The sequence below is a fragment of the Macrotis lagotis genome, chromosome 5, assembly GCF_037893015.1.
Source record: "Macrotis lagotis isolate mMagLag1 chromosome 5, bilby.v1.9.chrom.fasta, whole genome shotgun sequence".
Classification (NCBI taxonomy): Eukaryota; Metazoa; Chordata; class Mammalia; order Peramelemorphia; family Peramelidae; genus Macrotis; species Macrotis lagotis.
The window spans coordinates 236209723-236223462 of NC_133662.1; the positions used below are offsets into that span (position 1 = coordinate 236209723).

General features: G+C 37.2%; 1 protein-coding gene across 2 annotated transcripts in view; it reads left to right on the forward strand.

The window, feature by feature from the left end:
• MYO1D (myosin ID) overlaps nt 1-13740 on the forward strand; it is a 410616-nt gene that overhangs the window by 127925 nt on the left and 268951 nt on the right. For both annotated transcript variants that reach the window (XM_074188955.1, XM_074188954.1), the window contains exons 4-8: nt 2213-2378; nt 3975-4028; nt 7291-7386; nt 7967-8083; nt 9767-9970. In XM_074188955.1, the coding sequence (XP_074045056.1) occupies nt 2213-2378; nt 3975-4028; nt 7291-7386; nt 7967-8083; nt 9767-9970 (637 nt within the window). The remainder of the gene's footprint in view (nt 1-2212; nt 2379-3974; nt 4029-7290; nt 7387-7966; nt 8084-9766; nt 9971-13740) is intronic.

The following is a 13740-nucleotide window of genomic DNA, read 5'->3' on the forward strand; positions in this document are numbered from 1 at the left end:
CATCTTTAAATTCGGTTCAGTCATTCAATAAATAAACCTCTTCACTGTTACTAGATGGTGTCTCCTATTACTGTGTCTAAAACATTTAGTTATTTCTAGAAGTAAAATGACAACTGTGTTTTTTAGAAAGAGCTTAAATCTTGGATTCAAATCTTTTGTGTATTATATTACTGATTTGAATCAAGTTGTGACGCTTCTCTGTGCTTCTGTTTGCACATCTGCAAGGTGGGGACAATAATATCTAAATGAGATCATGTTTGTAGCCTGCTTTGCTCCACTTAAAGTACTCTATAAAGACTGGCTATTAAATACATCCCAGGGCAGAGTGAAGTTCAAATGAATGGAAAGCATTTTGTAACCCAAACAACTCCCTATAAAGTATCAGATCTTGCTAGCAAGCACTCCATGGGCAAGTTTATTTGAAACGAATGGAGATTGTGAGCTTCTAGTATGTAAATGCTGGCTCACAAAAATTCTTCTGTACCCAGCTTTGGTGCCTTCCCTGCAAGCCCACACTTATATGGAGGTCCACCATTAATGCAGCATTCACAGAGCCTTTTTTTCATTTAGAGTCTGATTGATTTTTGCACAGACATATGAATCCTAACCAGAGTAGGATGGGCAACTCTGATCATGAGTTAAAACATGGCTGAGTCATTCCAGTCGAGGTCTAACTAGAGCGCAACCCAAGTCCTAGTCACATCAGGTAGGCATAAAAGACCAAGTACCTTATAAAAAAGGACATAGAGACTATCCTCATGTCAACACATGAAGTATGACTATAAAGTTATGTGACAACAAAATGATAAAAGAGTCTGATTTTATTGGTAAGGGTATTCCTTCCACCCTGGAGTAGATGTACCTCTTATGCGCCTTATTAAATGATCTTCATGCATGTCTGAAGTTAAAAATGAAAAAGACATCACTGAGTGGCCAAAAATGTGATGGAATAGAAATGACACATCTGATTTCATTGCTAACTAACCCCTAAGTGAGGAAAATCAACCTTCCAATAAAGGTCAGTATCTTCCCTGTCTTAGAGATTGGCTAGATTGGCATCAAACTCAAATAGAAATAACCCCCATGGGTTCCAAATTGACTTAGAAAACCACAAATGAACATTATTTATGAAGTATTTTTATTTTTTGTTAAATATTTCCTAATTATATTGGGTCAAACAGCACCTCTTTTATAGATTAAAAGAGTTTCCCAAGATCTCTCAGCCAGTACATGTCAGAGGCAAATGAATTCAGTTCTCCTTGGCTTCTCAGACCTTTCTCTATCCACTCTACTACACTGTAAACTTGTAATAGCTTCTAAAAACTTAACTTGGCTAGTCCTGAGATGACAGAATTACAATCTATTGCTGGAAAGGTATTCAAAACTTTTACTACTTGGAAGGAGCTGATGGAGTCTGAAGTGTTAGCATAGCCTTTGAGACCCCAGGCTCTCTTCCTTGCCTTGCACAGGAGGCTGGCATTGCCAGCGGAAGACTTTGTTGGAAGATCACCCCTTTTGGGGGGGTAAATATACTAGAATGAAAATTTCCATTTAAGTATTCCTTTCCAAATAGCCACCCTGGGAGACTATAGACATTCCCTCATGCTGCTAATCCTCAGAATGTTTTTAGAATTTTCCTTTTGGAATTGCTTCTAAGAGACTTTGGTACATTCTTTTGAATATTCTCAAAAGTAGCAAATCTTTGCCCTTTGAGGAAGAATTTTATTTGGGGAGTAAAATTAGTACAAAGTTAGGAGGCAGCACACAGACACATACACATATTTTGGATGACTGACTCTAGATCATTTCTTCTCTATGCTATTAGGCTAAATATATCCTTTTTTAAAGTATCAAAGTAGTTAGATTGCTAGCTCAGGATTCAAGAAGATTCATCTCTCTGAGTTCAAATCTGGCCTAAAAAACTTAACAGCTATGGGACCCTGGTCAAGTCACTTAACCTTGTTTGCCTTAGTTTCCTCATCTGTGAAATTAACTGAAGATGGAAATAATAATAATAATAATAATAATAATAATAATAATAATAATAGTAAACCACTCCAGTATCTTTGCCCAGAAAACCCCAAATGGGGTCTCAAACAATCAGATTGAACTGAAAGACTGAACAGCAACCTTTTAAGAGGCAGTGTCTAGATTTTTTTACAAATGCATTTTTGAGCATCTTTCTATGTCTCTTCCTTCCTCTTTGCTAAAGGGTGAAGAATATGTTGCTGAAATCCAACTGTGTCCTGGAGGCCTTTGGAAATGCCAAAACCAACCGTAATGACAACTCCAGTAGGTTTGGAAAGTATATGGATATCAACTTTGATTTCAAAGGGGACCCTATAGGAGGACACATCAATAATTACTTGCTAGAGAAGGTAAAATGTACCTAATTTCCAGCAGCAATGTTACATCAAATTCATTTTTAATCTCTACTAATGTCATTTTCCCAACATGATATATTTCTTTTACTGCTTAAAATTAGTTTTTTTTATCCTACCTTATTTCCTTCCCTTCCTTCTCTCAAATTAATGATTTCTGGCAATATGGCAGAAGACTTTTTCTCTCTCTCCTGTATTTTTTACTAAGCTTTTTGTTGTATAATATCAAATTTGAAGATGCTACATGTTACAGAGATAAAATTTCTCTTTTCCACTTGTTCTTCATGCTTTCAGACTTGTGGCCTGCATTTTGGGTAAGGTGCAAGTGATCAAATTGAGAGGTTATTTTCAATAATATCACAATCTTTCTAATGATTACAAACCACCATTTCCCGTGTTTTTATTTAATAGTTTTGGAACCATATTATTTTCTTTGCTTGCTTTCCATTTACTCACTGTCATTTGCTAGAGACTTACTGAAAAAAAAGTTCTTCACTCATTGCTTTTATTTAGTTAAAGAAAATTGAGAATATGCTTCATCTTGTTCCATCCATATAACTATAAGCCAAATTTGCCAAAAAAAAAATCCCCAAACTGTGTGAAACTTCCTTTGGGGGAAATTGTCAGCCATAGTTGCTAAGTCAGTCTTGATTGCTAGGGAAAAAAAAATATATCCTAGAGCTGAAAAATCATATACTCTAATGCTCTGATTTTATAGATCAAATAACAGTTTATAGACCTATATCTCTCTGTGTTGAATTATGCCCTGAAATAAAGTGACAAGAAGTAGGGAGGTAGAGTGCTAGCTTTCCTGACGTCTTCTTTCGGATTGGGGTGGAATATGATCCCCCAGCACATTTGCTTAGAAGTTTCCTGCTTCACTCCGTAGTAGCATAATCGCCATTTTGTCTAGATTGAATCTCTGCCAGATGGGACACAGCTGCATTATCAGAATCCTTTGAGCAGGACATAAAAGGCTGAATATTATCACTGTATTTTCCAAAGGGTTTCCTAGGTTCTCCAATTAGCTTTGTATAAACATTAAAAATAGAAAATTCTTCTGAAGATGCATTTACCTAAAGCTTTTGGCCATCATTTCTTTAGGACATACACATATATACATACACACACACACATATTTTATTTTTTTTTATTTTGATCTACTCTGATCATTCATAGATAGTGGTTTGATTCAAAGTCACTGACTAGAAATACAGGGTCTGGGGATTGGCATGTGATTAGTTTTACTTTTTGTCTGTGCCTTTCCCTTGACTTTTAAGGGAAAAAGTCTCTTTCCACTCTTCTTATACCATTTCCTAAGGCAATCTGAAAATGTTGGGTAAAGACCCCTGGAGTTTTGCATCCCCTAAAGTTTAGGGTCATCTGCCTTAAAGAGTAAAAACTTGATCAACTACTACTATCCTTAGGAAGGATCAAATCCCAAATGGCTGTTACACAAGAAAGCCTTGTGGGGATTTGACAGTAATACCGATAGGATTCTCAGAGCAATTTTTTTATCCCATATACTCCTAGACGTTGACACTCAGAAAATAGCCATTTTCATGTTTCTGAGAATATGTATGTTTTTCTTAGTCTCGAGTGATTGTGCAGCAGCCGGGAGAGAGAAGCTTTCATTCCTTCTACCAGGTTAGTTTTTCCTTATTGAACAAATAGGTGATTGTTTATTTTGTTATGCAAGAAAAAAATATGTTCTTTCCTTCTTCCTCAGGGCTGGGGGGGGGGGGGTGTTATTAGGTAATCCTGTGAGTATTTAACCAGAAGCATTGCTCCACTTGGATAAACATTCCATATCTCATTGCCACAGGCAGTCCAAACCATGAAATTTAAAGACATGAAGGATAGAACCAAGGACTTCCATTATAATAAAAAATAAAGGACATCCAATTTCTCTGTTTCCTGGAAACTAACGAATTTTATCATTAGAGGATTTCTAAAAGAATAAATTTGACCTATTTAATTTGCAATTCATAAAATGTCTGTTGCTACTGCTGTTAGAAAAGCAGCAATCACAGTAATTGAAGATCTAGAAATGATAATTAAATTAGTAAAAATCTAGTAGTTATACAGATGTTTTAATGAATATGATCTGTCTCAGTAAAAATAGGACTCCTTTCTTTAAATAAAAATACTGTCATGTACATTTTATCATTAAAGAAATATTTTATTTAAGTCCTAGCTATATCCCAGCCACTCTGCTAAGGACCAAGGATACAAAGAAAGGCCAAAAATATAATACAAAATAAAAACCAGTCCCTGATCTCAAAGAGGAAGCATTCTAAGAAGGGGGATATATAAGATATGTAAAGCATAGATGAAGAAAATTGAAAGAGGAAGGTATTAGCAATTGAGGAGGACTGGGAAAGAGTTCTATGTAGAACAAACAATATAATTTTTTTCTTTCTAAGAATAGAAATAATAACAATATCTAGCACTTATATAGCAATCACTATGTGCTAATTATTATCTCATTGGATCCTCACAATAACCCTGGGAGGTAGGGTCTATTATCATTCCCATTTAACAGATGAAGAAACTGAGGCAGATAATGGTGAAGTACTTGCCCAGGGTCACCAAGTTAGGAAATGTCTGAGTTTAGACTTGAACTCAGATCTCCCCGATTCCAGGCCCTGAGCCATGATCCACTGCACCAGTTCCAACAAGAACCATAGGCAACAGTTACATGGTACTTAGATCCATTTGATTAAGAGGGACACTTTATACTTCCTTTCATTGTCTCCCATAGCCCTCTGTAATAGATGCAATAGATAGTATTAAGGGGTACCACTGCCTCTTCCCAATCTCCACTGATTCAGAGAAAGAGAGAATTAGTTTCTCTTTTTTAGAGCAGGGCAGCCTCCATAGAAGCAAGTGACTACCTGTAACAATCCATTATACAATATTTAGAGTAACTATTAAAAAAGATATATAGGGGCATCTAGGTGGCATAGTGGATAAAGCACCGGCCTTGGAGTCAGGAGTACCTGGGTTCAAATCCGGTCTCAGACACCTAATAATTACCTAGCTGAGTGGCCTTGGGCAAGCCACTTAACCCCATTTGCCTTGCAAAAAAAAAAGATATATATAATCATGTCAAATCAAGAATCATTTATTAAGCATTTTCTATATACTGGGCAGCTCCTAAGGGCTAAAAATACAAATATAAGCAGAAAGATAGGACCTGCCCTCAAGGAATTACATTCTAATTGGGATGTCAACACAAAAAAGAGAACTGAAAAACTTCTAAAAGGGGAGAGATGAAGATTCTTGGCCCCTTCCAAGAACCTGGTAGAGAAAATCTAAAGAATATTGTAGACTTGACTGGTCTGAGTTTCTTCTTTCTAATGGAGTTATTGGTAGAAACCAGCCAATCAAACAAAGGGCAGTGGATGTTTCCAGTATGTGAAGGTTGGGAGTAGAGGAAGCGTTCAGGGTGGAGAAGTTACTGTGTCATGGTAGAGAAATCAAAGACTTGCAAATGTACTGGAGAACTTTGAGACCATTTGTGTCCAATATATTTTGATTGCTTTCCACCTTTTGCTAGTTTTTAAATCTCTCCCCACCCCACCCCCTGCCTATACCAATCTCCTCTATTTGGGGAGCAATAATTATGTAAAGTCAGACAAAAAATCACCACCACATTACATTCAGAAGCATTTGTGGTGGACATTGGAGGTGATTTGAGTCAGCCAGGTGACCAGTGTTTTTCATAAATGACTCAGGTGAGGACTACTTTAACTTCTTGTCAAATAAGCTATTGGTCCTGTAAAATGATGGAATTTGATTATCATTCAACCTGTGATTTGGCCTTCTGATGCCTTTTTTCCCATGGCAAATGAAAGAAAAACTTCACCTTCAATTCCAAAACTCCTGTTGCATGAAAAATGAGAATATTACAAAGGATCTGATCTGTTTCCAAAGAGCTTTACTATGGTCTTGAAGTCAAAAGACAAGCTTCTTTTAAAATTATTTACACCACAGTTGTATAATTTTCTCCATAATAGAAGCCATTTGTCTTTGATGCGGAAAAATTTCATACTCTTAAAAGCAGGAATGAAGGAATGAGGGGAAAATATTAAATTGCTCTTATTTGCCAGGAATTGTCATAGACTTATAGGATAGCTAAATACAAAAGTGAGACAGTATCTGCCTTCAAAGTAGTGAAAGAAATTACACACTAGGGTGTATTGGCCAGGGATGCTGAGGGGAACCAGAAGAGAGATAATTCATCCTCATGTCCTCTCCTGTAGCAGTCCCTGTTTGAATGGGAGTTCCCTGAGGGCAGGATCATGTTTTTGTCTTTTTTTTTTTTTTTTTGCATCCTCAGCTCTTAGCACAGTGCCTAACCCTAATAAGTGCTTAATTAATATTGCCTGACTGACTGGATAGATTCATTTTATCAGAGCAAAAGTTGAAAGTGAGGATGAGAGGCAGCAGAGAAGACCAGAGGGTAAATGGCAAGATGTCCTAAAAAGATGACTAGATGAGATGTCTAAGGCAGCTAGATATATGGAGAATTAGTCAAGTTTGGATTCCTTTGCTCACCCATTGACAGGTCACCCCCAGTAGAATATTTCAAAAGTGAAAACTTTAATTCCCCTTGGGAGGAGTTCATTGATCCTTAGAGGTCTGCTCTCCAAGGGCCTGTGCCCTGAGGGGAGAAGGGATTCCATAGAAGGGCAGATGGATTGCCTAGGGCAGATCACTGGACAAAATGTGGAACATGGTCTGGGGCCAGCTAGAGTGATGTAGGAGAATATGAACTCTCCAGAGCAGAATTATCTAGAATGGATGAATTCCAGGAAATGACTGAAAGTCAAACCAGAGTGATCTGTTTGTCTCCAGTTTCATCATAGCTTTTGATTTTCATTCACTTTTAAATATTTGCCAGTTACTTCAAGGAAGTTCTGAGCAATTGCTGCGTTCTCTACATCTTCAGAAGGGCCTCTCATCATATAACTACATCCGTGGAGGAGCTCAGCTAAAGGTGAGATGCTGCTGATTGAGATTGTTCTAGAAGAGGAACTGAGTCAAATGGAACCTCAAAAAGTCTTTGCTCCAGCCCTCAGACTTCAGGCAGATGAATGTATAAATCACTCAAGAGAAATGATTGCTTATTCTATTTTTTAAAAAAATCCTATGGAGCAAGAGTCCATAACTTTCTTCTTAGTGTATTATAGTGTTTGATCACTAAATTAATCAGCAAGTTCTTTCTCTGCCTACCTGAAACACCTCTTACATTAAGCAGACTCCTCATCTGTTTTATAATGACAGTGAAGACAATTGCTCTGCCCCACATTGTTTTTTTTTTAAAGCCTGCAATTAAGCCATCCTGGAGTCTTTCCTTCTTCAAATTAACTCCTATTCCTTTTCATCTCTGACATCTGATTTTCTCAGGGCTCCCTCCAATCTAATCATGTCATTTTGATTGAGGTAGATACTGCCCTTCCATCATTTACCTCCTAGGGCTAAGACATGGGGTGAATTTTGGATTCAGGTTCATAATCAGGATATTTGAATCCTTGCATTACAAACCTGCCTGACTTGTGCCTTGGAATTTTATTTAGTCTTCCATCAATGATGCTGCAGATTTCAAAGCCGTAGCAGAGGCCATGAAAGTGATTGGTTTCAAGCCGGAGGAGATTCAAACAGTTTACAAAATTCTGGCTACTATTCTCCACTTGGTAAGTAGAACACTTCCCCCAGTGTGTACCCACAGTGCAATATGTCCGGAGGTCTTGGTTCTATGGGATAATTCTTCAAAGTAATTAGAAAAATTGATAATTCTTCAAAGTAATAGACTTTCTCAAATTTTTGAAGAAACAAGAGTGCTTGTATTCTTCTCCATAGCCCTCTTGTTTCTATTTAAATTTCCACAATGACCCAACCCTGATTAGAAGCCATGATTTTAATCTTTTTTGAAGAAAATTGTTAATTTAAATAATTTTATACTATAACAATTATTGGGAATATTAGATGAAAAGAGTCAACCACCAAAAATTTTAGTAGCTTTAAAAGCTGTGCTCAGGTTCCATCACTTTAGTCATGACTGTTGGCAGTTCTTTTCTGATTACACATAAAATTATGATTTCTTTATTCCTCATAATGTTACTATGTAATGACAATCCACATATTCTGTCTTTATTATTCATTTTCTAAAAAATCTTATTTGTAACAAACCCTTTGAATATAGCCAAATGCTTCCAAAGTTGGATATATCTATCCCTTTGTCATCTCATTCACATCTATAAGGTAGTATATAGCTACATCTCCATTATGACTTTGAATGTCAATAGTAAAACTTTTATTCTGCCATATATCTTTAGTTGATAAAAGAATTGATCACCATAATGTTGTATTGTAAATGAGAATTCTCTTAGGGCTCACTTCTATTTTTTTAAGTTGTTTTTTTTTTTTGCAAGGCAAACGGGGTTAAGTGGCTTGGCCAAGGCCACACAGCTAGGTAATTATTAAGTGTCTGAGACCGGATTTGAACCCAGGTACTCCTGACTCCAGGGCCGGTGCTTTATCCACTGCGCCACCTAGCCGCCCCAGGGCTCATTTCTTTTGCCTGTCTCCAAGCCCCCAGGCTCCTTCCAGTCCCTAATGCTGAACCCTCCAACCTACTGTCACTCTTTTCCTTTCTCTGTAACTATCACTTCTTGGTTTGTTCTCAATACTTGATTTTTCCTGCCACCTAGAGACCAGACTGAAAACTACAGTGGGATGGCAAAGAAGGAAATAGAGTGGTTGTTCCATCGTGTCTGGCTCTTTGTGACTCCCATGGATCCAGGAATGCCAATGCTGTCCATGGACTCTTCTTGGCAAAGAAACTGGAGTGATTTGCCATTTCCTTGTCCAGTGGATTAAGACAAACAACACTTCAATGACATACAGCTAGTGTCTGAGGCCATATTTGAATTTTTAGGGCCACCTAGTGATTCAGTGGACCTGGAGTCAGGAAAACCTGAATTCAAATAGAAAGTGGAACATGATATTTTTGTATTTAAGGAATGTCCTATATCTACACAAGGCATTCAGTGATACCATAGTTCATAGAGTGACAAAGACTCATATTGCTAAGTTCAAAACTGGCCTCAGACACTTAGAAGTTATGTGACTTTGATCATGTCATTTAAACCTATTTGCCTCAGTTCCTCATCTATTAAATGAAAACCACTCCAGTATTTTTGCTATGAAAATCCCAAATAGAATCACGAAGAGTCAGACACAACTTCAAAATGACTTAATTAAAATCATCTAAACACATAAATGCCATAAAAACTTAAAATTTAGGATGACTAACCAATTCCCAAAACAATGCCAGCTGTCTCTTTTAAGGTACTATACATACTGTTCTTCCACAGGGAAATTTAAAATTTATAATGGATGGTGATGTCACCCTGATCGAAAATGGCAAAGTCGTGTCCATCATCGCAGAATTGCTGTCTACTAAGTCTGATTTGGTTGAGAAAGCCCTGCTTTACAGGACAGTGGCCACAGGGCGTGATATCATCGACAAGCAGCACACTGAACAGGAAGCCTACTATGGCAGAGACGCCTTTGCAAAGGTAATTCCACTTGCCTTTCCATGAGCCTCATTTGTTTTCACCTTAGTTAGATAACATCAATGAGCCATTCTTTGGAAGTGACTCCGATACCCTAGAGATTGTGCTGGTACTTTCCCAGTCCCTTATGTTGGAAAAATTCCCCTATGGTGCAAAATATTCCATGTTAAGTCCTTCATTTTCATGTGAGAGCAGATGCCCTTATAATGACAGTGCCTTGCCAATAACATGGTCCACATTGAGCAAAACAATTGTTTTCTCCAACTCTGTATCATTGCTTCTTTGTAACGGAGGTACTTGCTTATTTATGCATTGAGACTGTAGAAAGGGAGAGGAGAGCTAAACCCCAGATAAGCAATTTCCCTTTTGATCCCATCACTCCTCCCTAGTCTAAATATATGTCACTCCCTACCAAAAACAATGTTCTACCAAAAAAAAAAAAAAGAAAGAAAAGACAATCTACAATGTAGCTTCTAGAAAAGTTCAGGAACTTGGAAGGAAGGAGTATAATTAAAGGCATAGTATCATATTTCCCTTTCTCTCCTATTTAAAGACATCAATTGAATTTCTTAAATTAAAATACAATTTCTGTAGACTAAGAATGTAATTGTCACCATCTATTCCACTCATTCAAGAAACATTTATATGACCCTTTATGTGCAGAACACTGTGTTTAATAATGAGGAGACACAAAGTAAAACTAAAACACTGTCCCTGCTATACTAGAGTCTGGCTGACAACTTCTAAAAATTCCAAATGCACAAATGGCAGGTGACAAACTCCTTGTGGCCAAGGAACTATCTATCATAGCCATGGATCCATAGTACAAATTCTGCTAGAATTTTTTGTAAAAATTTTTATTCCCTTTGGAATTTTTTAAAATATATTTTTACCTACTGAATTCAATAAGAAAAATCTCATTTAGTGATGTCATCGTTGACATTATCTCCCATAAAGCATCTGAGAAAGGGCCCAACATAAGTTTGGAGAACTAGCACCCATACTATCTGATTCAGCCCTTAGATAATGCCTGACTCTTAGCAGGTGCTTAATGAATGCTGATTGATTGATTTCTACTATTTCTAATCATTCATTTAATCTTATTATTCAAATGTTGCATATTTATTCACAAATAAGTGAGAAAACTTAGACTGATTTAATCTTAATGCTACAAAGCCATAGGATACTGGCTCTAGAGCAGGAAGAAACCTCAGAGATCATCTGGTCTAACTCCTTCATTTTTCAGAGAAGGAAACTGAGGCTCAGAGTTCCAAGGGGCCAAAATCTTTTATCATATTGGAATTTATTGTGTTAGATTGAAATAACCATCTTGGGATTTAGAAATCTGCTATGTAGAGAATTCCATTGTAGAACATTTTATATATGTGTGTATACACATAGGTAGGTAGGTAGATAGATAGATAACAGGTAGACAGTAGATAGACATATAGACAGACAATAGATAGACAGCAGATAGACAGTAGATAACAGATAGACAGTATATGGTGATAAAGAGACAATAGATAGATGATAGACAGATAGACAATAAATAGGTGACAGACCATAGATAAACAGCGGTCGATAGTATTTAGATAGAAAAAAACAGTAGATAGATTGATGTGTATGTGTGAGAGAGAGAGAGAGACAGACAGACAGACAGACAGACAGACTGTACTCTAGTTCCATTAGCTTAAGAAACTCCCATACTAAAACAGGCCAGAATCTTTCCTTCATTTATAGTCCCATTTGTAGTGCTACCTGGAGCGCTGTGACTTGCCCAGAGTCATCCTGTCCCAAGTCTCTTCACATTTCAACCAATCTTACTGACTGCTGCCAAAGTAATTTTCCTTAATGGCAAGTCTGACAGTAAAATTCTCCTCCTCAGTCCACTCCAATGACTTCCTGTTCTTAATAGACTCTAATACAAACTCTGCTACTTAACTTGGAAAGCTTGGTCCCACCCTAACCCTTTCCAGTTGCATTGGACATTACTATCTGAACTCTACAATCCAGCCTTCTCTTTGTTCCTCACAAATGATACGCCCCCATTCCATGTTTCTGGCTATATGGGGTGTCCCAATTTACCTCCTTCCTTCTCCTCTTCCTTCAAGATGGCACTTGAGCTCCATCTTCCACATGGAAACCTTCCCTTATTCCTTGAACTGTTAATGGACCTCCCTCTCATACTCCCTTGTATTTAGCTGCTTTGTATGTATTTGTGTTTGTTCACTTATTCATGTTGTCTTCTCCATTAGAATGTTTTCTCCATTCTTCTGAGTAGGGGTGGTTTCATTCTTTGTCTTTATGTATCCAGAGCCAAGAGAGTACCCAAGATATAGTATAGTATACATATATATATATATATATATATATATATATATATACACACACATATATTCCATGTTGTAAAGGCACATACAATAACATACCTGACTACAGGCTGTCTCACTTCTACTTGACCACCCTCCCCCCAGTGAGAGGAAATTCATTCCACTTTTTGGACAGTTCTCATTGGTAAAAGTTTGGGGGGGGGGGTTCCCGATATCAAACTAATTTAGACTTTGAAACTCTTTTCTATCATTCCACATTTTACCCATGAGCCCAGACACAACAAATCAAATCCTTCTGCCATATGCCAGCCCTTCAGAATTTGACATGGCTATCATATTTCATATACATGTTCTCTTCTGTAGGCTAAGCATCTCCAGCCCCATCAAATAATAATTTAAAATTAACTCAAGGCTTGGTACCATTTTTGTTCCCCTTCTCTAGATACTTTTTCTCATGGAGCTCAGAACCGAACACAATACTCTAAATGTGGTGTCCCTGGAGGGAGCACAGAGGACCTATTGTGTATACAGGATCACATTAGCTTTGTTGGTTGCCCCATCACACTGCTGACTCACATTGAACTTGTAGTTTACTATAATCCCCACATCTTTTTCCAGTAAACCACTGTGCCTCCTACATACTATGCGTGTGAAGATGATTTTATGAACCCAAATGTGTGACTTTACATTCATCCTAACTGAATTTCATCTTAATAGATTTAGCCCAGTGGCTATGTTGACTAAATTGAATGAGGCTGATGGTAAGCTCTACCTTACTTCCAAACTAATTGCACAAGTATTTCTGAGATTTGGTGGAATAGGTTTGGATGGAAACATTTCCTTTTTTTTAAACCTGGTATATCCATCCAGACTCACATTTCAGTGATAAATTATATCTACCAAACCGTACAAATACCCCCTGAGAATAAACCACTTCCCTATGTTAGGACCTTCATTTCTTCTTGGTTGTCATCTAAACTCGGACCATTTGTGTCAGGATCTTTTTGGATCCTGACTCTGTCATCCTAAGTGTTTACTGTCCCCTCCCATACATCATCTGGAAATTTAAGCATCATATTTATTCTACCATTATCCAAATTACTAATAAAAATGTTAAACAGCCCAAGACCCAGCAGAGATCCCTGGGGCATTCCACTAGAGATTTCCTGCCAAGTTAACATTGAACTATTAAAAACTATTCTTTGAATTTGACCAGTCATCCAATTCCAAATCTGTCTAGTTAATTATATTATCGTCTAGTTCTTTACCCAAGAGAATTACATGAGATATTTTATCAAATGCTTTCCTAACAATCTAAGTAACTCTGCCTGTAGCATTTGCTGGGTCTGCTAGTATACTAATCCACCAAAAAAGGAAGATTAATCTGGTATAACCTGTTCTTGGTGATGTCATGTTCATTCTCTAATCCCAACAGCTTTTTCT